General features: G+C 40.1%; 3 protein-coding genes across 3 annotated transcripts in view; all 3 read left to right on the forward strand.

Annotated features, from left to right (window-relative positions):
- The window catches only part of prom1a (prominin 1a), a gene marked incomplete at both ends in the record, with an annotated part of 55929 nt that extends 43437 nt beyond the window's left edge, over nucleotides 1–12492 (forward strand). Inside the window, 15 exons of the mRNA XM_079268277.1 lie at nucleotides 142–265; nucleotides 393–496; nucleotides 1199–1283; nucleotides 4045–4191; nucleotides 5676–5747; nucleotides 6165–6257; nucleotides 6837–6854; nucleotides 7374–7427; nucleotides 7513–7593; nucleotides 7802–7870; nucleotides 8772–8861; nucleotides 9452–9567; nucleotides 10290–10313; nucleotides 10729–10797; nucleotides 12423–12492. Of these exons, the coding sequence (XP_079124403.1) occupies nucleotides 142–265; nucleotides 393–496; nucleotides 1199–1283; nucleotides 4045–4191; nucleotides 5676–5747; nucleotides 6165–6257; nucleotides 6837–6854; nucleotides 7374–7427; nucleotides 7513–7593; nucleotides 7802–7870; nucleotides 8772–8861; nucleotides 9452–9567; nucleotides 10290–10313; nucleotides 10729–10797; nucleotides 12423–12492 (1216 nt within the window). The remainder of the gene's footprint in view (nucleotides 1–141; nucleotides 266–392; nucleotides 497–1198; nucleotides 1284–4044; nucleotides 4192–5675; nucleotides 5748–6164; nucleotides 6258–6836; nucleotides 6855–7373; nucleotides 7428–7512; nucleotides 7594–7801; nucleotides 7871–8771; nucleotides 8862–9451; nucleotides 9568–10289; nucleotides 10314–10728; nucleotides 10798–12422) is intronic.
- A 5343-nt stretch (nucleotides 12493–17835) lies between these two features.
- Nucleotides 17836–18574, forward strand: fgfbp2a (fibroblast growth factor binding protein 2a; the record flags this gene model as incomplete). Its single annotated transcript, XM_079269225.1, is given in 3 exon segments — nucleotides 17836–18483; nucleotides 18485–18506; nucleotides 18564–18574. Coding segments are annotated over 3 exon segments (681 nt in total).
- Nucleotides 18575–20079: 1505 nt separating this feature from the next.
- fgfbp1a (fibroblast growth factor binding protein 1a) lies at nucleotides 20080–21873 on the forward strand. The gene is made up of 2 exons (XM_079268121.1): nucleotides 20080–20133; nucleotides 20834–21873. The coding sequence occupies exon 2, from the start codon at nucleotides 20853–20855 to the stop codon at nucleotides 21471–21473; it is 621 nt and encodes a 206-aa protein (XP_079124247.1). The 5' UTR covers nucleotides 20080–20133; nucleotides 20834–20852; the 3' UTR covers nucleotides 21474–21873.
- Nucleotides 21874–27454: the final 5581 nt, after the last annotated feature.

The following is a 27454-nucleotide window of genomic DNA, read 5'->3' on the forward strand; positions in this document are numbered from 1 at the left end:
AATTTGAGACACAGATCCAAAGTAATCCTTGTAGTTCACCTCTTCCTCCACCTCCCCCCATTCCACTGCTGCTACCCTTCCGTCTCTTATTGCTCTCTACGTATTATCTGTACCTGAGGGCCTGTGCGTCGTTCTCCACAGCGGCGTTGGGTTCACCGTCATCTTCTCGTGGGTGCTCATGGGAGTGGTGACCACCATCTTCCTGGCTGGAGGAAACATGGAGAAACTGTTTTGTGAACCCTTCCACACCAAAGAAGTCTTCAAGGTAAGTTCATGGTCTTGAAGTATACTTGTCTTAAATTGAATTCGCCCACATTTGATCACATGGTCCCACTTGCTTCCCATGGGAATCTCACATCCTCTTTCCCGCTTTCCCTTCCCTGATCCTCCAGGTTGTGGACACCCCGTATCTGGTCAACCCTGACTGGAAGAACTTCATCCCTGGCTACATGTACAACGACTCCGACCTGGAGCTGACAGCAGAGACCTTGTACAGGCAAAGAAAACTCCTCTTTTATGTATTTAGGCGACCTGCCACCTTTCAGAAGTACTGCACATCTGTCTTCTCTACATTTTACTGAATGGGTTCTGCAGCAGTACAATACATTGTCAAATAACAGGCTGTAGAATTTGAATAATTTTGTTTTGGCGCAGGCGTTGGGTCAGGCATCAAGCGTCTGAATATTTTATTTCCATTGATGGGGATGCAAATGAGAGCGAGGGTTTCTATTGACCTTGAGAAGCTAATTAGCATGATTTTCCGGCACTATCTGTGCTGCTTTCTCTTCAGCCTCTTTCTCGGTGGTTACATCAGCTTTCGTCATCTCCTTCCAGTGAGAAGCTGCATATCCTCAGTAACTGCGGTGGCAGACATGCATTCATTATATTTCCAAATAGAGCAGCGCTGCTTCAACAGGTCTTTGCCCATTAAAAAGCAAGCAGTGCTAATACTGTGTACATTGTGTGAGTCTATATTGCTATGTAGCTGGCTAGAAATTACTATTATATTTGAAATTCTTTGACAAATTAGCAAATATTCCAGTCTTTTGAGGAATATTACACTGTTCTCTATGAGGGAACGTTGTGTACTTCCAGTCAATTTCACTTGATGGCAGCAAATATTTTCACTCTGCAACTTTTAAGTTGATCTTCTCTCTGTTGTACCTCTTTGTGTGTGCTCGTATGTGTGTCTTCTCAGTACTTGCAAAGAGAACAAAGGCATCTACTCGGCCATGCGTCTGGACAAAGTCTTCAACATATCCTTGTTCCTGAACACGACAGTGGTCAGTAAACTCAAGACACACCATTGGTAGCATTCTGTCACATGTTGTAGGGTCGATCGGAGTGTCTTTGTATTGATTTATTCCTTATATGATAGATATTAGACTTGGTCATTGTACTATTATCTCACTGAAAAGGAGCTCTGTGTGGTACTTTAGCTGTTTAGCTGTAAACTCCTCTCTCGTAATCTTCATAAAAATACTATTATGGACAGTTAACATACAATAAATCAATGCAATGTACTAAATGCTCAAACAAGGGTTAGAATAAATTTGGACATGCAGCTCTAGAAGCTACAGGCGGCAGAGTGTCTGGAGATTTCCATCCTTGGCTGCAGTGTCTAATTAGCATTGCCGAATGATTCTTTTTCTGCCAAAACAAAGTCTGTGCTGACGGCTGATAGCTTTAACATGCTTTAGCCCTTACTCGGTGTATGCCTGAGACGTTACACTGATGTAAGTTTCTGTTTCTTCTTGGCCCCGAGCCAGACACTCCTGCCTGCCTGAGACGTTCAGTAGTTTTCTGCCAAATTGGCAAGGATGTATTGGCTCCTTTAAGCTGATATGTCCTATGCTGCATCTGTTTCTGCACGCTGGTCATTTGTGTTCATTTAGCACCTGCACATGTTTTAAGTTTCCAAAAATGTGACACCCTACCTGCCAGAATTTTAGCAATATACATATACATATTAAGAGTTATCTTATCACCTGTATAAGCTACGGTAATACATCTTAAAAAATGATGCGGCTATCTTAAAACAGTCAAAAAAAAAGACTGTTTTATTGGATTTTTTATGCTAGAATTTTTTCAAATAGTAAAAGCTTGTCTACTCCACATATTTAGGTCCCCTTCTTTTAGTCTGAGTGCACAATACATTTCATTCCCATGCTGAAATATGGTTCTCTATCAGCTCACTGTGAAAATAAAGATATTGGACTAATGTTGAGATTGCAAATTGACCTGAGTTGCCATGCATCATTTTAGACCCGCATAAGGATCATGTTATCTTGGTCTTTGTGAGAAACCTTTTGATTTGAGTATACACACACATATACATCATCTTACAGTACTTACCAGATATTCTCGGTCGGGTAGAGGCTCCATGAGTAATTCCTTTGGTCCATTTGTGTTGTTTTTCTCCTCAGTGTTGAAGTCTTTAGACAGAATCCATATCTTTTTACCAATCCATGTGCTGGTAGAAGGCTGTCTTTGTAGAAGTCAATAGGACACATCACCTACAAGGACAAGGACATATTAGGCACAGAAAATACATTTACAAGTACTGCCAATAAGTACAATTTTGACATAATTGTACTCCAATTTTATCCTTTATACAACTCCACATTTCAGAAGTGAAATAATGTACTTTTAATTCCACATCTATTTCACTTTGATTGTAACCATTTACATATAAAAACACATGATGCAGTTCTATACCACTAATCCACATTGGTACACAAAGTACCTAGAAGTTGCTCCACATTGATGGACGTTTCAACATTAAAATACTCTTACATATTTCCATTACTTAGTGATAAAAAACTATTTGTATTTATCTGTCAAGGGGGAACCAAATTGTATATGAAATATATTACTTTTGATACTTTAAGTACATTTTGCTGACAATACTTCTCCACTTTAAATTCAGTAACTTCATCTTGTTACTTCTCCTGGTTACTTTTAATTGCAAAGGAGTATTTTTAGACGATGGTATGTTAGTTAAGTAAAGGTTCTTCTCACAAGAGTTATAGTTATCTCTCCATTAACATTACCAAACGGCCACATAGCTTGGCTAACACCCGCCTTTAACTAGCTAGCTGACGCTGTTTAGCTGCGTTAGCTTACGGCTAATGTTGTGCTAATGTTCATTCGCTAACTGAGCGTTTCCTGTTCTGACCAAACCACGCCCCCTCATTTCCGGAGCTAACCGCTAAACTAGCTAGCTTGTTTTTTAAGAAAATAAATCATGTCAAAATCATTTTAATAAATGAAATTGCATATTACTATTCAAGACATCCCTTGCGGAAAAATCATATTTGCCAACATATGTTGCTCTAGGAGTATGGCTTTCAGAACAACCAATATAAAAAAAAATGAATAAACAATAATACAAAGTTCTTTTTAGTTGTTGACACTTTTTAGTTATTAAACTGGGAGTCGTTGTAGAAATGTTGCTTCATGTCTGCCCAGTGGGAATAGTTTGCTCTCTCTTGGTTTAATAGTTTGGAGAGAAATGTGAGTTTTGCATTCCAATTTGTTTATTTGCACAACAACTCAATACAAAGTGTTTCACATAAGACACAAAAGGCATTAAGACACAATATAAATGAAAGAAATGACTAAAGGAAAGGATTGTGTGCAGAAATGCAATAAAACGGGCCGCAAACAATTTACAGTAGAAACAACGAGAAACTCTTCGCAAACAATATAAAGAAACACCATTCTAGTGGGACATATGAACTTTCATCCACACATACGTGGCAAAATTTGTTTTGCATTTTTGTTGGCCTTTCATTATGTTAACAATGTTTATGTGTCCGTACTGCAGTTCAGTTTAATTAAACTGTGACTCACAAGCTTTTCTAAAAGGCAGAGGTAGAAACCTCGGTTATTTTTTCGGTTAAAACTGTTTGAGAATCAACACAAAATGTAAAAAACTTCTAGCTTCCTTTTAAAGCTGAAGTATTTAGATCAACAATGAAGATGTAATGTTTTACCTGCAGGCTTCATCCAACCTGCTGCTGTACCTTTGTGTGTTTACAGTTTACGAAGGATGTGGTGAGTCAGCTGGACAGCGCCAAGATCGACCTGAGGGGAATAATCCTGTTAGAGCCAGAGGGGAAGCAGAACCTCCTGGATTTCTCTGAAGCAGGGCTGTCAGAAATCAACTACGCAGACTACCTGGAAGAGGTGACACACAATACATCACATAGCCGATACCTGCTTGTTTAAATTTAGGATTTGCATGTTCACTGCTGCATAACAATTTCCCTCGGGATAAATAAAGTTGTATTTCATCTATTCGGAAACAACAAACTGAATGAGGAGGCCCATAAGTGTGAAGGTAACACACAAGCACAAACAAGACACACTAAAAATATGCATGAATGAAACAGAACTTAAAAAGGACAAACAGGCACAAACACAGATTGATAAACTGAAGGAACATGCTGAAAAAACACATAAACCACAACGAAAAACACGTACTCACAGTAACTGAAGATGATCTAACTGAAAATTTCAAAATAAAAGTCTAATACATTTTTGTGATACTTTACTGTGAAATGAATCAGTTAGACTGTTGAATGTGGCGATATGCAGTGGTGGAAGAAGTATTCAGATATTCACTTATGGAAGTAAAAGTATCACTATGACACTGTGAAAATACACCATTACAAGTAAAAGTCCTGCTAGTATCATCAGCAAAATATACTTAAAAGTACTCATTATTTTTTTTAAATGACCCCTGTGAGTGTTTTATTTTGCATGATTTTATTATTGTTGCTGATGCAATTAGCAAAGTCAAATGTAAAAAATTACAATATTTCCCTCTGAATTGCCATGGAGTAAAAGTATAAAGTCTGAAAGCATGAAATGGAAATATTCATGTGCAAGTACCTTGAATTTGTACTCAGATACAGTACTTGAGTAAACGTACATTCCACCACTGGCTATATGACATCAGTACATCAGACATCAGTGTAAACATTGATAAGAGAGTGTTCTATACATATACTGATATTATTGTATTACATGTGTACTTTATTGGTATGTTATCAGACACACCTTGCCTCCTGCTTGGCTGTCAGTTAACATACAGCAGGCAGCCATGCTTCACCTAACAGGAGCTGCGACGTGACACAGTACACCGCGTTCTGTTGAGGATCACTGAAGCCCGATTACACAAAAGTAGTCCTGCCAAGGCAAAGAGTGTGTGGGAACAAGTCGGCACATGGCATTCCCCGTCTCCTACAACACTACCTGTCAGGTTCACTTAGATTTATTTCCTGAGAAAAAAAAAAGGAGCTTTAAGGACTCAAGGACTCATTCAAGTGCACCACCTGTCCGGATACACAACCCACTCTCCGAAAGTCAGCATGAGAGGTTTTAGGCCCAACAAATGTTAGATAATAGTTTGAATGTTAGAGGAAAGTCTGGTAAAACATATATCACAGAAAGCACCCAAACAAGTATACAGGTGTCTAATCACTTTATCAACAACTTTCATTTAAGAAGAAGAAGAAGAAACTGCTTTGTAATTATGTAGCTAGTAATTATGGATGATAGTCATTAAAACAATTACACTTAACCTGAGTGCTTTGCCCTCAAAATTACTACTGAGAGAAGAATGCTTTCATGATTTATTTCTCTCTTTAAACACGGCTTATCTTCAGGTCAACAAAGGAGTCACTGTGATGGACCTGCTCTCATTTGCCAGAGAGCTGGAGGCCCAGACAGACCTCATGGTAAGAACACTTTGGTGTCCTTCCGGCTGATTTACAAACATCCCATGTGCTGTTTCACAGCGTTTCCTTAGATCACAGACACATAATTAGGTTTACTTATTTATTTACAGTGCCATGGGGGCACATTTGTATGTCTTTAGTCTCTAAGCTCGGTGTAAAACATAACAGCTCTGCCTACATAGAGACAGTCTTCATGCCTTCCTGGGGTTTCAGGAAGGTAACAAGACATTCATTCACCTTAAAATGGCGAGTCCTGCAGGATCCTCCAGAAGGACGGAGAAGGACGAGTCTACACACAGGAAGAAATACAAACATTGATTAGTATTTACAGCAGGGGAAACAATAAATAACATCTCTGACATGACTTGAATTGTAGTTTATCGGCTCAAAATGTCTTCTGCCTGTGTGTGTTTTCAGCCCAGAGGCGCTCTGCAGACCGCTCTGAAAGGCCACGCCGGCACTCTGCGGCAGATCCACACTCAACAGATCATCTCCATGGAGCAGGCCATGGTAATGCCCCGCTGTGTGTCTGTGTTTTCAGTCCAGAAATTCATGCCTGGCTGGGTGGCTGTCTTGGTTTTTGGTTAGATCTTCTGTCTAGTTTAAAGGAACCATCCACCCTAAATCACTTAAAACAGCAACGTATGTGCTGTGCATTCATTTGGTTGTCTGTTGTTTTTGGACTGGGATTCGATGAACTAATGTGACATCAGGATAATAACAAACATTTTGTCAGCATAGACGAGGAATATACCAACTTTCTCACCCAGATAAAAGACCTCAAAAGACGGGAGTGCGATGCAGCCGCAGGGCATGTTGTGTCTGCGACTGAACCGAGGGATGATTTTAGCTGAAATCATCGTGTTTTATTTATTATCATCAAAAGCAGTGTTTTTGACCCTCAGGGATGTGTCATCCAACATCATGTCTGAGAAGAACAAAAATGAATATTCAGTTTTTTCTCTCTGTCAAAGGCAATATAATAACACCACCGATTTACAGCTACTGGCAATTCAGACAGGCATTGATGCACTTCACAGCTTTTCCAACAGCTTTCTATGTTTTTCTTTTTCCACTTTGAACTTCAAGAAATATGTTAGAGCGAGGGTAAGCATGTGTTTCCATTCTGTGTATTTCGTGTCCCCGTACATATTTTGGAACACTTAGAGAGATATTGCATCTCTGATGACATATATTAATCTGGGATAATATATCTCATTTTGGGTAGTATTGTGTGTGTGTGTGTGTGTGTGTGTTCTTGTATTTAAATTGATATAAAAGAGTAGTGTTGAACATGAAGGGTTTTGTACCGAAATATTACAAAATATCCACTTTGAGAGAAGAGGTTTCAGGTATTCATTTGGTAACAGCTCTGTCCTCTCCATCATCGGTGGCAAAATCAAGGAAAAGGTGAATAATTTCTTTCTTTGCATTGTGGATATTTAATTTTGGGACAAAATTCTTCAGCATGCCTGTACTTAAAGCAGAATATTGTTCATCAAGAGTGGGTTTTGTTCTTGCCTGGTCTCCTTCTGTGTGTCACTGGTGTATTATGACCCCTGACTGTATCTCCTGAGCTTTTGGGATTTCTGCAGTTAATTTATCCTCTTCATTTTCCTTTTAAAGAGTGCGTTGAACCAGAGTATGAGGTTCCTGGAAAGAACAGCCACAGACCTGCCAGTAAGTAAACCGGCACCTTCAGTCTCACTCCGACACGCAGCATTAGATTTCAGCTCAAACTAAATCTCTAATTTCTTCTCCGCAGAACAAAGTTTTAGCAGTTCTTGATGCTATTGAAGCTGCCCAGTACCTCATCTCCCACAATGCAACGCAGTTAATCAATCGGGTAACTCAAGGACCACTTGCTTTATTTGCATTCTAATTGATAGACCGTTGCAACAGAATTGCATTGCAAGGCAACAGCTTGGGTCCACGTCTACTTCCTGTCACTTGATGTCATTCACACCCACAGCAACAGGAAGTAAACTGGGACGCATTTAGAATCTTACCTGTAAAATGATCTGTAACTCACATTACGTCTCAATCTTTCACAGGAAAGGGGAAAATACACAGCGACCATTGTTGGCTACTTCCATCAATACATAGAATGGGTCAAAACATCAGTAAGTGTTTGTGTGTTCGTTTGTTACCTCGCTTCAGTGTAGTGCCTGGACAGGTAGGGGGCAACATTTCACCTCGATACTGGGTCCGCACAATCTTAATTTGGATCCCGATGCTGTTTGACTGCTCCACCTCCCTGCTGGATTAGTAAACTTTCTGTGGCAGACTTCTGGTGGTGGAGAGGACAGAACAAAAATATCAGCAGTTTTCTTGTTTCTGACACTTTGGATTTAATGGAATAAACACATTATCAGAACTTATACAGACCCTGTTCCTTCAGCGTGATTGAGTTTTGACTTATGTTCAGTCCAATGTTGGTTTTTAGTCAAATCCAAACACTGGTGGTACACCAAGAGATAAGTACTGGCAGTACCTTTGCATGTTGCGTAAGAGTTTTGGAGAAAATATAAAGAAGACAGATATAGCAATTACCACCACTATACATCTGAGGAGTTTGCCTTGTCGGCTCATTGGTTTCTGTAGTTAACTTAAGGAATTGAAAACAAAGTAACAAAGCCTGAAGCTGTTTTAGTGATCTCAGAGCTGTCAATGGAACATTTTTATTCCGATCACAATGTTTTTGTTGTTTTCCGAGAACACTTAAAGTACAAGGATCTGTGATCTACTGTGCAGCAAGGTGACACAACAGGCTTCAATGTTATTTAGCAGCAAACTGAATTTAACATACAGAATAAGCGTTTGACTCTCTCTCTCTCTCTCTCTCTCTCTCTCTCTCTCTCTCTCTCTCTCTCTCTCTCTCTCTCTCTCTCTCTCTCTCTCTCTCTCTCTCTCTCTCTCTCTCTCTCTCTCTCTCTCTCTCTCTCTCTCTCTCTCTCTCTCTCTCTCTCTCTCTCTCTCTCTCTCTCTCTCTCTCTCTCTCTCTCTCTCTCTCTCTCTCTCTAGTTGGCGATGGAGGTCGCACCATGCAAGCCCTTCAGCAACCTGCTGGACACGGCGGAGATCATTACGTGCAGTTTCTTGGTCGACTCCATGGTAATGATATCAGGGATTGTAGGAAAACAAACCCTGTTTAAACATGAGCAGAAATATGTATTAAAAGGCTATGGCGGTTAGCTGCAGAATCTAGTTAATCGGGGTCACATATCTCTTATAAATTCATGCGGCTACAGTCATCTCACAGTACATGCCACGTCTGCTTCTCACAGCCTGAATGAAACACAACATTTTGGGTTGTAATGGAGGATAAAAAGCCACAGAAACGGTTGTTTTCAGGAGATTTTTCGTTTAGTTGGAACTTTGTTTCAAATCTTAGTTGACATTTCACACGGTGATGAGGTAGATCAAACATCTACAACATATGGGTATAAAAAAGTGTGACTTCAATATACAACTGTTTTTCAAAACAGTTTGTAAAATGTAAGACAATACAGTCAAATACTGGCTGAAATCCCAAAAGATGAAATTTACAATCACAAAAGACAAATAAAAGCACTGAATCCTCACAATTGATCACTAGGAACTCGGGAATATTTGGCATATTTGCTGGAGGAATCAATATTCAGTTCATCGACAAATCAATGAATGGACGAATCATTTGAGCTTTGATTTGTTGTTCTCCACAGAACACCTTCTGGCTGGGCCTGGGCTGCAGCACTCTGTTCCTGCTCCCCAGCATCATCCTCGCAGTGAAACTAGCCAAGTTCTACCGCAGGATGGACACAGAGGATGTTTACGATGAGTGAGTACTTGTACTTGTTATTCTACTACACATATACATTTATTGTATATCTTATACTTTGTAAAACGAGATATAATTGCAGTCTGTAGTGATTACAATCGATATTTTATACACCGTTGATGGTTGCAGGACCTCCTTTCTCTACAGCTTCTTATTTTCGACTCTTTTCTTCTTCAGTTTGTAGATCGCTAATTTACTTCCTAACACGTACTTCATTTGAATATTATTTCATAACATTGAGATTATTTTATTTTCGATAAGAAGCATCTTAATTTCAGATTAAATACAAATTAAATAATTATTTTAAGTTATTTCTGGTGACAGTAGCTCTACTGGTTTATTGTTGATTTGTGGTTTTTATCCTTCTTCTTCTCTTCCTTGTAGTTCCTCCGTTTCTGGGACTTGGCATTTTACTTTGTGATAACCATTTCTACTATTTCCATCTTCCATATCTTTATTTCTTTGGTTACATTCCTCTCTGTCAAGCACTTGGCACTTTACAAAGAAACATTGACGCATCTGTCAATCTATATTTCTCCTTCATGGACCCTTTGTCCACTAAATCACGGCTTTACAACACAAATACAACGTATCGTCTCCATCAGTGGCGTCTCTCGTCATGTGATCTGTGCTGGGTTACAACTTTATGGTGCATTTCTATCGCTGGACATTTTCAATAACATTTTTATGTTGGTTTTTTTGTTTTGTGTGTATCTTTATAGCATTGAGACAATTCCCATGAAAACGTAAGACATTCAATCCACCTCCTCTCTCCTCTTCAACTTCTATCACTCTGTGCTTTTCTCTGGATCCTGTACATACGGTAGACTTGTTTCCTAAATTATTGGTGCTGGTTTACGTTTTTAAGCTTGGAATTGCTCCTATGGGTGGATGCTGTGGCTTGTTGTCGTGTGCTACCTTTGAAAAGTGCCCCTTACCTTTCATGAAGGGCTCTTGCAATCATTATCTTAAATCCACCTGTCTTTTGTAAGTTAGTGTAAATAAAACACTATGGTTTATACTCAAAACAATATTTATCTCTTAACATTCTTGACAAGTTTGACTGCTCAAAACGAAAGCATTCATACTCGAAAACCGATCAGCATGTCTCCCTCATTACACTTTTCATCCCCTTGTTTGTATACGATATTTTGTTTTCAGTATGGAAATTGGTAATAATGGTTATCATAGTGAGAGCCAACAAGGTATCCCAAACCCTATGATGACAAGGTAAACATACATATAATAACCCTGTTACTGCATGTGATGGGAGGCGGAGGCATGCTATGGGACGTGGGCTTGTTCACCTGCAAAATGACGACGCCGAACAGTGCATGCCTTTGAAGGAGTTGATTCATTGCACACGGGGAGACACACACACACACACACACACACACACACACTATATAGGGAGGCCAGCCAACTGAACAATGAGAAAGCTGACAAGTAATGGTAGCTTTTAAGGTATAAGATATTACAGATCGGTCCAGAAATAATTAGAAAAATTGTTTGAAAAAGACATATTTGCTGTCTTTGCAACTTGTAAAATACCGAAGCTTGGTCAGTGGCCCTACACCTCACACTATTTACCCCTCTAGCATCAGTTTTTTAGATATGTTTTAGGTTTACTTACAAAACTGCTCGGTTAGGCCTCGGAAAAGATTGTGGTTTTGGTTTAAAATAGCTGAACGCCCGCTGCATGTCAAGGGAGCCGCGATGCGTCGGTTTCAGACGCAGAGGGCCACTGACCAAGCCACTGACCAAGACGCGGTGGGAGTGAGAACGGGTTTGTGTTTGAGAGAATTAGCGAAAAGATTGGTTCCACTCATGTTTGTGTGTTAGAGTATGGAGTTAGAGTTAGGTGGGGATGAGTTTATGTTCTGCTGTGTGGTTTTTGGGGGATCTGTTTCACTAAACTACTGCATGTTCTGTGTGTGCATGTGAATGAAAAATCATCCTGTTTCTTCTCATTTAGAGTCAGCCAAAGTCCGTCGAATGTACACCTGATCATTTTGTTCAGAGAGAGGCAAGCATGCAAAGCTTTGGTGTGATGCTGCGAATGATGCTCCTTTGATTTTCTTCTTAATCTAACAAGACGTCTAACTGCATGTTACGTATTTTTTAAGTTGCATTTGGACGAGGATGCGCTTGGGCAGACGACCGACTGTAACAGAAGGAGAGCAAAACAGCTCGATCAGACATCTTTGCTTCCACAATTATCCTCTTTTAAACCAATAGAACTAGTCTTTCACGTGACTGGAGTATCATTCCAAAAGGAGCGATCCAGTTTTTGAGTGAATGCTGAAAATACAAAACCCAAAGCTAAAAAAGAAAATTACCATTTTGTAGTGTTTTCTTGTAACAGAGAACATTTTCAAAGACATTTTATCTTCTATATTTTTCTAGAAATTGATAGTTCACAACAAAATCACTCTCTAATGCATGTTTTTTAAAGGGGCAATGAGTCATTTATTACCTCTATTGACATTTATCAACAAACAATAGCTGCTGAAACACTGACACCTCGCCCTCCAGTTTCTTTTCAAACCATATTATTTACAAAACAGGAGTGTTTGAATTAAGATTTTAGAGAAATCACTGAACCTGGTGAAATAACCCCCAACTAATATGAGCATTATCGTGTGCTTCCAGACAGTAATAAACCTAACTGATTGCCCCTTTGAGTTCATCCATCTCGGTAGGATGTCGATGAAGCTGTTCTGCTCTCTGCGTTGTGAACCGCTCGTCCTGTTTGTCTTTAAAAGAGAAGCAGGCGACGGTTTCACAAAATGGTGATGGTTGAATTGTGACGTTAAAGCGTTTCCCCTTGTGTGTGTCTGTTCCTGTGCCGGTAGCGTCCCTACATATGACACTATGAACAGGTTCCCGCGGGCCTCGGCTCCTCCGAGGCACATCGACTGGTGACAGAGAGCCGGCTCTTGTTCTGGCTCCTGAAAGGTACTGAAAACGACCTCCGTGTCTGTAACGCCGCTTCATTTAATGCCTTCCTTCCACTCTCGAGTCTCTCTTTTGCACAGCTGACACCTCGTCCTGCTGTGTGTCTGCCGTCACCATGCCCTCCATCCACTGTTTGTAGTCTTATTCCTTTGCATTTCTTCTACTAACCGAACTCTTTAACACTTCTTTACAGCTGGTTTTAGTGCTTTTCTGCTCACAGTGACTTTGCAGGAAAACCATCATGGTGAGAAATGCTAATTTTGGACTCACTAACGAACCATAAATGTCTTCATGGTATTTATGTCTGACTACTTGTGACTGCAGTGCTTAGTCAGTGTGCTGTAGAGGAGAGAAGCTGGATGTGCTTATGTGCCCATTTTGGGCTTTGTGTGATGCTTATTGAGAACAGAATTAGGTTTCTAAAAACTGCCTCATTTACAAAACAGTCAGTATTTTAGGACATTCCTTTTTTGATTGTAGTTCATATCCTGAATGTCACATACCAAGGTTTCTCCCAGATGAAACACAGCATTTTGGAATATAGCTTTTAAATGCATTATTCAGAGAAGAAAGCAGGTTGTATCCGACTACTTTAACTACTATGACGACTATATAATAGATATTTTTCAAGTATAAGCCCCATGCAGTCTTTAAACACACTCCATGTCATTTTAAGTCTCAAGAAAGTCAAGAAAAAAGCTGTTTTATTGGAAACAAGTGCGATACTTCTGTTAGTTTGTTGCCATTTTGTTATTATGTATTTAATGTCGAGACTCAATGTGAGGATTGATTAGAGCAGGCTTATGTGATGAGTCCTCACAGTAATACAGCAATCATTATTGTAAGAGAGCATCGACACAAAGACAATAAAGAAAAGCAGTTGTCCTTAACTTTTCCTAAATTGTTACTTAAGTATATTTCATGTTTACTAATCATAACCTTTTCATCTACTTTCAAGCCGTTTGTTTCACAAGCCCTCGGACCAGAAGAAGCTCAATAGAAGCTGGTTTCTTTACAACACAAGAGGAACACACAAATCCCTTTGGGTGTTATCTGTAACTCAACTCAAGGCAGATGACAGAACAGTTACCTGCTCCTCATCCAAGGAACTCTACCTGCAGGACATCACACTCTTCTCCCTCAGCATCAATCTGAGCCGCGCTTGTTCTGCTTCTTTTTTTCAGAGGACTGCTGTGTCTGCGTTTACATTTGTTCAGACACAAAACCAAGCTGAAAAATACATTCAGCGAGAGTACGTGACAATAACTGATGCCTGTTCATATTCATGTACCTGTTAGTGCTGAAGAAGACTACGGCTGCTAGAGGAAACCTTTTCTACTGCACGTAGAATGGACGCATTACATTCAACACATGCTAATACAGAAAGTGGAACAGTCGGTCAATACATCTGCAAGGAAAGGTGCAACTTAGCGTGACATTTAATGTGTTAAAAAGCACAGTCTGGTTCTGAATGGCTCATCCTTTTTACCTGCAGCATGTGTGAGTCGGTGTTTTTAAATGGCTGGATGATTTGAACAAAGTGGTACAGAAACAGGAACAGGATTGTCCCAGGTGGATTTTTATGATTAATATAAAAAAATTGAGCATGACTTTATAAAAACAACAAAAACAATATTTACACTATTACAAAACATCCAGTCTTTGCTGGTTTTTGAACGGATCGCAAATGACTGGTTGCCTTTCAGAAGTTTCTTTCATGCAGTTGTTTTTTTGACAGATGTGCTCCTTCTTAAAAAGGGAGAATCCACTCATGGAAAGTAAAAAAACACCAACTATTTTGCGGTACAGTGTTTGTACTCTTTACCCCCCCCCCCCCAATTTCTTTTTTGTTTATATAAGTTTTTAGCATTTTCCCTTAATTTGTGTCATTTTCTTTATTTTCTAAGTTTCCCAAAATGCATTGAAACAATCCCAAAATTATAAAAAAGTGAGGGATCATTTATCATCAAAGCGTAACATAACTGCTGATGTCAATATGTTTCTTTTTAGGGATTGATCTTTTTTTAACACCAAATCATGACTACGTTCCTAATTTTAGTTTTTTGTCAATTAATTCTTTAAAATTACGCAATTTATAGTTGTAGCCCCTCCCCTGGTAAGAAGTTTAACCAAAGAGTGATTTTTCCAGCTTACATTGATTCATTTAATTGGTTAGTGTTAACTGACAGCTTAAAAATTAGACAAACACAATATTGTGTTTATAAGGAACAGAAATATTATATATATGTTTTTACTTTTTCTTTCCCGTCTCTTTAACAATCTTTGGAGCCTTCAGATTCATCTCGGGACCGTTGAGGGACTCCCAGGTTAAATACCACTGTTTTTAGACAGAAACAATCAATTCACCACCAAACTACAACAAAAAAGTGCATCACCAAATACTATTTTACCAATAATATCAGTATTTGAGTCTGACTTTCCCTTTAATTGACATAAAGTCGGAGCATAACTTAACATTTAGTCAGGCTGATAAGATTGTTCCCGAGCGAACAACACATGTTGAGTTCACGAACGTGACATTTTTACTGAGTTCTTGCTTTCATAGTCACGATGCGTTTAAAGTGGAGAAATACTTTCTCAAGCCAAATTGTATTTTCTTTTTTTTTACTGTAGGTCTCAGGTCGTTAGTGGTCTATCAGTGACGTGCTTATTTTGTTTCTGCTTTTTAAAACCCCACACCAGCTATGGATACATATATAAAGAAAGACTATGTGAACGAGTGAATGTATTCAAGAGCTATCTTTCCTTTTGTAGAACTTGATGTTGGCTGAGGAATATGCTGAACTGTTTATCATGAACGCAATGGGCCAATCTAGTCATCCCACCCCACTCGCCTCCACGTTTACAGGTTAGATTTAGACAATCCATTCATGGGACAATTCAAAAAGTAGAAAACCAGTAGAATGCTTAATGGTTTACACAGTGAATGGTGTTGATGCAACTGTGAAAAATGTCCATCTTAACACTGAAAGTTGTATTTCGCTAATTGTCTCTGAATAAGCTGTCATATATCGCAGTACCATATGTAACTTTACAGTACTAATACTATGAATGTAAAGTACATTTTCACTGTATTTTGATGATTTTGAAGTAGCTTTGATGCTCACTTTTTGATCCCACACCATTAGCATCGAAGTTGTGCCACTTGATCCATGAAAACCAACAAATTAGCACGGAAACTACAGAAAACATGTAATCCCATGAACCCCTTTCACTTTTTAGTTAAACTGACAAACTAATTTCATGAATCAAATTACTCATTTTCATCATATAATCATTTCAGATGAAAGTTTTCACACAGAGACCTAGGCTTGTTAGCTAGTAGCTACAGCTAGCTATCTGTTTACATACAGTGGGTCTCATGTATACTTGTACATACAATAGTACTGCATAGAACTACTACAGTATACGTAGTAGGTACAACAGTGATCTGGATGAAGTTTAACGTGGTGTAAATTTAAAAAGGCTTTAGTTAGCTGACAGTTTTTTTCTTGTTAAGATGGACATTTTTCGAAGCATCAGTGTGTTCACTTTACAGGACTATCATTCTTGTCTGCTGGCGTCTGGATGTGATCCATCTTGGGAGAAAAACTGTCTGATTTTACTTTTTAAGTGCTTGAACTAGATATTGTGTATCCGACCCTTCAGGACAGACACATCAGTGACTGGTTTGACCGGCGGCGCTCCAGAGTTGGGCACTGATGGAGCCATAGGAACGTCCTATGTGGTGGAGAAAACAGTGTATAAATTGTGAATAAACTTTGAAATTCAATTTATTATTGTCACTTCTTTCAGTTTTGTTTTTAATTGAATGCATTGAATCAGCAGTGCATTTTGGTTTTATTATTTGTGGTAAAGCAAAAAAAAAAAAAAAAAAGCAGCATAGCACACATGCATTTAGCAAGAATGGGCAATTACACTGTATATATTTAAAGCTTTTTATATGAAGATAGTGAAAAGCTACTGATAATGACTGCATGATGAATGTGTTTTATGAAAAACAAATGACATGTTACATACAGTGGTGGAAGAAGTACTCAGATATTTTACTTACATAAAACACAGAAGTCATGCATTTTTAAATGCTACTTAAGTAAAAGTACACAGGTATTAGCAAGTACTAAAGTTAAAGTACTAATTTTCTTCCTGAGGTTTTCTGAGGTCAATAAACACCACCAGCAAAACCACATGCAGCCTCGTTCCTAGTTCAAAATAGGCTCGTATCGAAGACAAAGATCAAAAACAGAAGCAGTGGTTTAGAAAACAAAAACCTATTTAAACGTCTTTACTTGCACATCAAACAGTGTTTGAATGGTTATTTCTGAGATCCGGCACAAGTTGTACATGACTGCGTGTACAATCCATGTGTAGCTTGAGGGTTGAGCCATACACTAAACCTTCCCCGCAAACTACTGGGATAAATAAAGCTGCATTGAACTGAATATCAGGCACACTAGTGGACGGCATACTATGCATTTACACAGAGAGATACGTACATCAGACAGTGTGCCGGTGAATATGCTTTTTAGAGAAATTCAACATTGGTGTTTAAATGTGTTGTATATTCCTACAATTCTTTCCACTGTAAACAGTGAAGCTAAATCTCTTCCGGACGTGTTGACTACTTTTCCCACATTAATCACAACGGAACCTTTTTTCCTTTCGTCTTATACAGACATTTCTTGTTCTTTCTCATTTGGTCCTTGAGCTCGGTGTACCATGTGTGAGCGACTTCTACTCACGTTTCGATGTGGTTGTGCAGTGTGATTGTGTTTTATATTTGGGAGGGAAATGACAGGCTACACTGCATGGTTTGTGATCTACAACTGCCTTTTAAAAACAAGCGAGAACGTGAGGGCTTCAGAAGGCTCTTTTACACGAGTGTATTCCCAGACATGCCATGTTTCTCTTTAATTGAGACGTACTCGACAGACAGGATAATTATAAAAAAAATGATGTTTGCATGATTGCAAAAAGCCCTCTGGGGACAGGACGCGATAGAAAATGTTCAAGGAAATGCAATTGACATTATTTTGTTCTTCTTTGGGTGTGACAGTTCGTACACTCATTGCGTAACAGCTGGATAAACACGAGCATCACTGTAAACATCTCATGAGGCCCTTCTTGCCTTCTCCAGACGGCTATAAATGATGTAGTCGCTGCTCTCCTCCTCCCGAAGGAAGGACCACAAACTCCTTCTTTGTCCCCTCAGACAATAAATAGCAGGAGGGACCCTCAGTTTGAGCAGTCCAACTCTCCACCTCCGACACTCAGCATCCATCCGACACCATGTGGACCCAGGAAAGCACTCCGATGCTTCTGCTCGCCTGCTGCCTTTGGTCGGCCGAGGCCCAGAGCGACAGGAGACAAAACATCTGGGAGGATCCCATCAAATTCAAAACCCAGGCCAAGGACGTGTGCACCATGATCATCACCGGTCAAGGGGAATACACCCGGCTGAGGCTGTCATGCCGGAGCAGCAAGCGCTCCTACTGGTGCGAATACGTGGGCAGGCCTCACACCTGCAGCCCCTACAACAAAAACCCCCGTCACTACTTCGTCCAGATGATGTGGGGCCTCAGAAAGCTCCACAACGCCTGCCTGGCGCAGAGGCAGCTCAAACCTCACATGTGCAGGAAGGCGACCGACGAGTCTCAGATGGTCTTCTCGGGCGCTTCCTTCCCCCGGTCGGTGGCAGAGGCTTCAGCTCGGCTGAGACCGGCCTCACAGCCCGGCAGACCTTCACCCACGAGGCCTCGTCCTTCGTCCGCGAGGCCCGGTTCTGCGAGGCTAACCGTTCGAGTCACGCCACGAATGCAGCCCACACCGAGGGCCAGTCCGCCACCAGCAACCACCCCCGCGGAGAGCAACGCTAGGAGGCTGGCTCAGCAGTACTGCTGGAGGTCACTTCAAGGCATCTGCTCCTACTTCATCGGTTTGGTTCGGCACTAACGCGGGAGGTGAGCTACAGAACGGTGCCTCTTCATTAACACACAGCTTTTATCGTGTTGTTTCAGCATTAATCTAAGACTACTCTGGTTGAAAGATAAATCATGTATATTTAAATCTAGTTTGCCTCCAGCTTTTGTGCGCAAAATTCCAAACTTTTGTCTTTTACTTGCTCAAAATATAACTAATGCACATCAATTACAACTGTATCTGCATTTCTGCCTCTATGTTCACAGATTTACAATTCCGATGATAAAAATGTCGGATATCTGATTAAAACGGTCCTTGGAGGGATATTCCAGACCAGCAGTTTGTTCATGTGGTAGAAGAGATAGAAGAACTGCAGCGCCCTCTTCAGGGGAAGAGACGGTACTGCTGTGACCATACGAAGATGGATTTCTCTGTGAACCTGCGTGCATCGTCCTCCAAATGTCATGCCTTCGAAAAACTCTATTCATCTTAAAACTGTGTAAGAACAAACTAAACGGCTCACAGAGCAGGCTGTGAAACGCATGTATGAAATGGTACAAACACTACTTTAACCAGTGAGAATGTTTCTGCCGCTGCACAAACCTGTTCAACAATATATGGAGTACACAGATAACTCACTGGCCATGTGTTTGTAATTATATATTGTTTACTTGTATATAATCTACTTGCATCACTTAATATTACTGTGTGAAAAAAGCAGTCATTTATGTACTGGTGTATTTGACAGAAAAATATAATGCATGTGAAAATGATTTTATTAAAGAAATAAACTTTAATATTCTGTGTTGATAAGCTTGATTTTATTTCGCCGTCTCGATGAAAAACTACAAAAATCATGCAAAAATGTTGGGTGCTATTTTACAGCAAAAGAGCAGCAATATTGAAAACGACTGTCAATAGTTATATTAATCCTCATCATGCTCATCAATAGTGGAATCACCTGCTAAACTCCATTTGACCATTAAGTGTCACTGTTGCTTAAATTAAACAGGCCAAGCTCAATCAGTGGTTTTCTCCTGCAGGGACGTCTGGCTTGTTTCAAGATACTTTCAGTCATCTTATCTTATATCACGTACTAACAGACGGTGACGTGAAGGTTTGAAACACTAAGAGTTGTAAGAATTTGTCTCAAACGAATGCCTTAAAAGTGAAGTTATCATAAAAGCAGGTGGGACTTCTTAAAGCAGGCAGCACGATCTACCAAAACAGACTATTTTTAGTCCCCATATCTCAATCTGGTGTTCACAAGTTTCAACAAACACAGTTTTAAGTATTTGCCTCTTGCTAAATTTAAAAGTTCTGACAACCAACTAAAACAGAGAACATAGTTGTGAAAGTGCACGAAACGGTGAGGAAGAGTAGTCTATGTTCCTCCTTTTTAAAAGTGTCTTTATCTCAATTTGCTCACTGTTGAGCAGATTCTGAATACTTTATTTCATCCGATTTAACCAGAATAATTTCATTAATTAATAACAAGAATTATTTAACTATTTTCAAATCCAATTTATGTCGCTTCAATATGCGTGCGTGCGTGCGGAGGGGAGGGCTCATTCTGCAGCAGCATACTGTAACTGCAGGTGCAGTAAAGGAGACTCTCAGCTCTCACGTGTCGGGACGGAACACTGAAGTTTACTCTGAAGACTTCAGGTAAGTCATCTCCGTTTCATCTGGGCCCAGTCTGTAATGATCCCTGATTACGGATCACTTTGGAATCAATATAGCATTAGGGCTTATAGTGTGTGTGTGTGTGTGTCTGCTACTTACCGCCTTATAAATATTACTACAATTCCTACAGTTATAGTTAAAATGCCCTGTATGGTACTTGACTAATTAAATTCATCATGGTTTTCCAGTTAAATCACAATTATGTGACGATAAAGGAGTGTGTCTGGACTCACATTGTAGTATTGTTATTTGTCTTTACTTTCTATGCCATCGCTATATTCATGTCACCCTTTATTCTGATTGTTTCATCCAAGGCTGTCTTTTAAACTAAACTATTTGCCACCGCCATGTTTAGACGAAGTAGGGACATTTATTCATATCTCTCAATCCACTGTAACTTTTTAGTCCTCTTTTTATTCTGACGTATTCCTTTGTAGCTTACGTTTATCTTATTTTATTTAACTCTTTTCAAATCCAATTTATGTCGCTTCAATATTGTCTTGTGTTTCTTTTATATCTTGTATAAGTCTTAAAGTGGAGCACCTTGCCTTAAAAGATGCTATTCTAAGAAGTCATTTGTCTAAAATATAGGTCTCATTGGGAAGTCGAATGATTCTCTTTAAGAAGGGAAATGAAAGGGATTGAATGTCATGCATCTAAATCCTAATCTCTCCTCCTGCAGGGTGTTTTGTGCTGCTTTCATGGCTCTCCTCACCAATCTCGCCATCCTGCTGGTCTTGGCTTGCATTTCCCATCAGCTGATGTTGAGCAGCTGCCAGAAGAGCCATGGACGGCGGGGAAGAGGGGTGGACAGAGGACAACACAAAGCCAAGGCGGGGCCGAGGGTCGGCCGCCAGTCCAAAGCCGTCCCTGCACAGCCCCTCAAGGGCCGAATGGTCACCAAAGACAAGTCCTCGTGCACCTGGGCAGCAACGGGCGAGGACATCTTCACCCTGGGTGTCACCTGCAAGAAGGGGGGCAGGAGCTTCAGCTGTGAATATGTCGCCAGACCGGCTGTCTGTCACCAGTATGCCTCCAACGTCAAACTGTACTGGAAGCAAGTGGCCAGGGCGCTGAAGAAGCAGAAGAGTTTGTGCCAGGACAGCCGTGCGTTGGTCAGGGTGGGTGTGTGCAGAGGAGCTGCCAGAGAGGCTCATTTCAGACTCCATGATGATCAGAGGAAGACTCTCCCACCTTCAGCACCCAGAGCTGTCAAATCCTGTCAGCCGCGTAACAAGAAGCTGGCTGAGGAGCACTGCAACGACTCCTGGTCGAGTTTTTGCACATTCTTTTTCACCATGGTGCAGGATTATGATTGCTGAGACAGAAAAAGTGAATTTCTAAAAGCTCTATGCAGTAACATCAATACTTCTTATTATAGATTATTTTAAGATGTATTTCTCCACATATGATTCTAACCCTAAACTAACACTTTTTCTATCTGTTCTTTAATGTTCGATTTGTCAATTTGGGAGGCATTTACTGGGCTGATAACTAAAAACCTGCTTGAACAAGAGAACCCTGTCTTGTCGTTCATGTCTAAGCTCTTTTGTCTTTTCCTAAATGTGTGTGCACAGTCCTGCTGAAGGTATTCGCTGGCAGATTAGCAGTTTGAGCATGTTGGGTGTTGACACAGTCATTTAACCAGAGGGAGTGTAATTTGTAGAAAGCCTTGGCCTGCATACTTTGGCTCTGACAAGCCTCTGGATTCACACAAGCTCAACTTGCAAAAACCAAAGTCGAAAAGGCAGCGGGGTCTTGTTCAACAACAGATGTTTGCCAGATTAAACCCAAGATACATTGTGTTTGGCGTTTTATATCACGATCATAGGACCTTTCCACTGCATTTCATACAATTGTTTTACATGATATTAAATCAACAATAGCTGGTATAGTTGCAGAGTTTTCCCAACTTGATGTCACTAATGTTCAGTGGTGAAATTTACTTAAATAAAGTAGAAAGTACTTCAAAACTGTACTTAAATACAGTACTTAATGCACTTTACAGGGTTATTTCTACACTCACTGAGAAAGAGTCCCTAGTATCAGTTATTTGTGTTTGACGAAATCTTGTTTTTACCATCGACTTGTTCTTGACCTGAGGGCTCCCACAGAAAAAAAGTGTACCAACGTTCAGCAATCCAGATTTTTACAAGAGGCAGACACGACGTTCTCCACCACAGCAGCTCCAACAGACCAGAACACATCATGCTGCGATCTGAGAAAGGCAAAACGACTCTCATTTGTCTTGATGGTTATTTCATCTCCATCTCCTGCTGCAACATAACGCATTGACCCACAGCCGAAATCCATCAAATCCACAGACGCTCAGCAGGTTGCATTCTGGGCCATGTAGGAAATGGCAACAAAAAAAGTAAATCAGACGGCAGTGCACAGAATAAGTGCAGGAATGCAGTGAATATAGAAGTACATTTAGGGAGGAGTTGCTCTTTCAAGCAAGATTCTGAAACAGCAACTGCTCGAGAAAAGCAGCTTGAGAAATGTGATGCAAAGCAGACGCTCAGTAAAAACAACTCCCACTTTAAATGTGACAGAAAATCACCTATTAAATAAATATAGGTAATAATTAGATTAAATAACCTATTGACAGTGTTCAAAGCTGTTGAAAATAGTTTCACATTAGGCAACAACTGTCCTTTCAAATGCAACAACCCACGAAATATAAATATTACTAAGGACATACAACTGCACTAAAGTAGCTTTAGTTGTTATATTCCGATATAGTTATGTTGATGCCTCTGCTTTAACTCGTTAGATCCGTTTCAGAAAGCACTTTAATGACCCTGAGCTGTTCTGTGGTGCCACATTCTGCTTTCTCAGAATAAAAAGTAACGTTATGTTGAATAAAAAGACACAGAATGAACTGCTGTCCAACAGCATGCTGCAGCATGTCCCAGTGAGGGAATAATACTGTCCAAACAACTTTGGACAGATGGAAAATCACAAAATTACACAGTTTACCTATTTGTTACGTTAATAATGCGCTGTTTCACATTTCCTTCACAGTTTAACACGGATGATAATAATCCAGGTGAGCACATACCTGTCCTCCATGTGCTGTTGTGACGTTCCTGCTCAGTTTGAGTGACGCTAGCCACGTTAGCTCTGCAGAGCAGGACCAATGCTACGCGTTGTTGTCCTGCTGCTTTCATGTTTGTGAATCCTCCCGGGAAAGATGCTTGAGACCATAAAAAGCCTGTTCTTGACCAGGTACCATCTCCTCCGAACAACACACACGGGAAGAAAAAACGTCCTCTCTGAGCCAAGAACCGCTACATGTTAAATGTAGTTATTTTTACCAACAATTTGGTTTATAACAATATCCCACCGAGATGTTTAATCTCACATAATCCTAAAAAAAACTGACTTTTAAATGTGTGCTGTAGAAGATAATCTGTATCATTCATGGTCACACGTGTCACGCATGGTGTAAATGACTTCCTTTGTCTAATTAATAAACACGAACGTCTGCCGACCACGAGCCAATGACGACTGCCAATCAGATTGCAGCGGGGCGGGAGTCAATCAGACGTGCGCATGCGCATTATAGTTTCCCCACATTCTGTATCTAAAATCAGTTTTTATTACAGTAATCTGACTATCCCCCTCCATTTATTCAGCAACACAAATTCCTTTACATGTTGTATTGTGCCACAAGAGCTAAAATAAGCACTTGAACTGCTCCGAAATGTGTTTGTAATGATGTTGATCTATGATATAACACAGATAAATCCCCACAGTATAATCACTGTACACATGTATATATTTTATGGCTTCATAGTGATCCGATTATAAAAGATAAACTTTAATTGCAGGTTTGTGATGAGTCACAAACTCTGGTCTCCAAACTGCTGTGGTGTACTTCACCCACCACTGCAAGGAAAGCCCAGGAGGACAAAAACATGTGAAATACACACACATGACTAAAGAGGTCAATTTTAAATGTGTTTAGTCTCCTGGGCTTTCCACACCACCAGACTTCCAATAATGTAGTTTCCCTCTTGTTTTATAGAGGGCACACTACTTATAGGCCGAGACAAAGCATCCTTCCTGAGTGGACTGTGGGTGTTGTGGATTTACAGGTGGCCTGACTGCCTGTGGCTCCTGATTGGCTGAGAGACGTGGGCCTTGCCTCGGTCACACTAAAAGTTTACTGTCGACTCTAAGGAGATTTGTGTGTGTGCCAGTGTAAAACCAGGCTTACAAACTCCTATGAATGCCTGGGCATTAAAAGAGCTTTCACCTCGGTGCAGCCAAGAATACAAAGACCTGAAGGGAATTAATGAAACGCCACAAATATTACATTGTTCGTGTGAAAGGAGACTGATTAGCATGTGCTGGTCGCAGGTCTGGACCAACCAAGAAACCAGCATCCACCAGGACTCGACATAAACGGGACTATAACTGGCAGAGTCACACTTTCAATACAGAAAAGAGTGAGCAACTTTAGAGCAGGGATTGACCTGAAATCTTTGGTCAGGAAGTTATATAACCATCCTAAACTGTGGGTAAATGATGCAACTTCATCTTTCTTTATTTGAGAAAGAAACGTGACAGCGGTGGCTGGTTTACAGCATTTTCCTGCGGTGGAAATGAGCATTCAGCACAGAGCACAAGTGATTTATGACATTTAGAATTTGCAGCTGCTGGCCACATTAACGCTGAGTCACTCTTATTGATGAACAGCCGTACCAACCACCCAAACTGGAGGCATATCATAATTATTTTGTATCGTAGTTTGGTTTAGATCTTAGCTGTGCATCCGTTTAAAAAAAAAAAAATGAACAGGAGCATAAACTCATACAGTTTGTGTTGTTATTTGCGGTTGTGTCCAATAAGGGGGCATTAAAACTCAACTCAGCTGGTTTACCTCATTTAAATAGAGGACTGCTACAGCAGGTAATACTGCACTTCATTTTCGAATTGCATGAATGCCACATCAATTTAAACTTTCCAATACTTAACCAATATTCACGAGAGTTTTTTTGGATCAATGTAAGGATTTTAGTTTGGTCCATTAAAGATAGACATGTTTAAAGCGTGCGATAACATTAATATGTAAGTTTTTACTTTATGTTTAATTTTTCTCTCTGTTTTTATGGTGTTTAATTTTGGTTGAAGACATTACAGTACTTTTCATTGTTTATTTTGCAGTTGAATAGTACTTCTGTTTGTTTGGATTGGTCTTCATAGTCCACAATCAATAAATATATTTATCTGCAAAACACTCTTGTCTTAAGACATCTCAAATGAAATCATATATAAGATTAACTGCAATGAAAAGCTCAGACAGCTATAAGGTAACATCGATTTGAGTAAAGTCTTTTTGCAGTAGAGTTGGACACGTCTGCAGAGAGAGCATGAGCCTCTGGAGGAAAGCATGCCAATACATGAACACATTTTCCAACTTCAACCTTCAGGCGTTTTTGAATAGGTCACGTCTGGCAGACGGAGATTTGATGAACACGAGGAGAGGCGTGTCAACCGGGATACTGACTCAGGTTGATTTTAGATTTTTAGGATGAATGTATGGAGCCGAGCTCAGACTTCTATACGCATAAAAACACTGTTCTAACCCACTCAAACACCACTCTGTCTTGAATTTAGCTTTAAAAATCTGAAGAAACTGGTGCAGGTTATGCCTCCCACTGGAATGACAGAGATGAAAATCAAGTAATATCTTAATGTCTTCAATCCCAGCGGCACTTTGATGCGTTCATATAACTAAAAACCCCGCTGTGAGGACAAGCACTTCTCAAACTCAGAACATTGTATTAAAGTCTAGGTCAGATGGAAAGTTTTCAAGACATAAAATGTATCTGAACAGGCTGAATCACATGGACGTGCATACAAAACAGAACAAAGACAAAACAAAGACAAAGCCACTCTTTCAGATGCTGCAGTTTAAACTGCAAAGCTGCTGCATAACTGCAAAAATCATGTATGTATTTATGCAAATCATTTTCAAATGCATGCTGTACAAATTTAGTTTTGAAAATCAATTAGTACGCTTTAAATCCTGCTTCAAATATGTAGAGTGATTCATCACAACTTGTGCTTGATCATTTTCTTGCCGAGTGCTTTTTGAGGAACTTGATTCCATTAACAGGAAGATTTTATGACCTTCGGACAGAGTCAGGTTAGCTGCTTCCCCGTTTTCAGCTTTATGCTAAGCTAACTGGCTTATTATTATAGAACTGACCAATCAGCTACCCAAACGCATAGTAAATGTGCAGAATGATTTATATTAAACTGCAAATTTCAGCAAGCTATGATCTGCTGAGTAGAAACCACATTCAAAAACCCAGACTATCAGTCAGATAAAAGGATTCCACATGTTTAATGGAGTGTTTGAATCAAACAGGAGGTGGGCCCACATAATGCACATGGCAGTTTGTTAAAGCCACAAAGGCCAAAACAGTCAGAACGACAACAAACCCCAGAAGAAGTCCTGCTGTCTTGAAGGCTGTCTTCAAAACAGCCTCAGCTTCCTCCTGCAGACACAGTACCAGACATCACTGATCTCATCATCCCTACATCTACTGTACAGTCAGCTGCTGTCTGACAGAGAGGGTTTGAATCTAGTGGCACACTCTAGTGGTCACTTGTAGAAGTACAGGACAATCAGATACATCTTTACTAATAAACTGGCAACTGAGTGATTTTACATCCTCTCAAGTTGAAATGTGTAAACACAGAAGGGAGGGGTCCTACATGTCTAAGGGAGTCTGACACGCTGGTCTCCACTCCAGCTGAAGAGGCCAACAGCTTCATTTCCTCCGCAAAGGACAAAGGAGGACTGAGCGATCCTTCTTCCTTCACAACAGTGCTGGAAACCAACAGCAGAAACACGGCGCAGTGTGAGTGCATACAGGTGACTCAGTGGAGGTCACCATATCATTTCACAGCAGGAGAATATTTGTGCGTCAGGTTTACAACGAGGCCTCGTCCAGTCTGTTCTCCAACTGCTCTCTCAGCTCCTGGACTGTCAGCCTGAGGTACTGGAGCAGAGAGACAACAAAACACACGTTCAACAGCTCATAACATGAAGATATTATCCGACAGCTGAGTGAATACTGTTCTTTCTACGATGAATGAGATCATCTTTACCTCTCTGGAATTGGAGTATTCTTCGACCGTTTCCTCCAAAAGCATTAACTGTGAGTTTTTCTATCACAAACAAACAACAATAAAATAATATTAAAAGAAAAAGAACAGTCAAAATATTCATGTTTGAACTCCAAAGAGAAAGATCAATATTTCGGTTGCTGCGTTGTACTGG

Source organism: Melanostigma gelatinosum (genome assembly GCF_949748355.1).
Source record: "Melanostigma gelatinosum genome assembly, chromosome: 5".
NCBI lineage: Eukaryota > Metazoa > Chordata > Actinopteri > Perciformes > Zoarcidae > Melanostigma > Melanostigma gelatinosum.

What these genes read in the sequence shown, in the direction of transcription:
- fgfbp1a (XM_079268121.1), top strand. Translation starts at nt 20,853, where the DNA reads ATGGCTCTCCTCACCAATCTCGCCATCCTGCTGGTCTTGGCTTGCATT.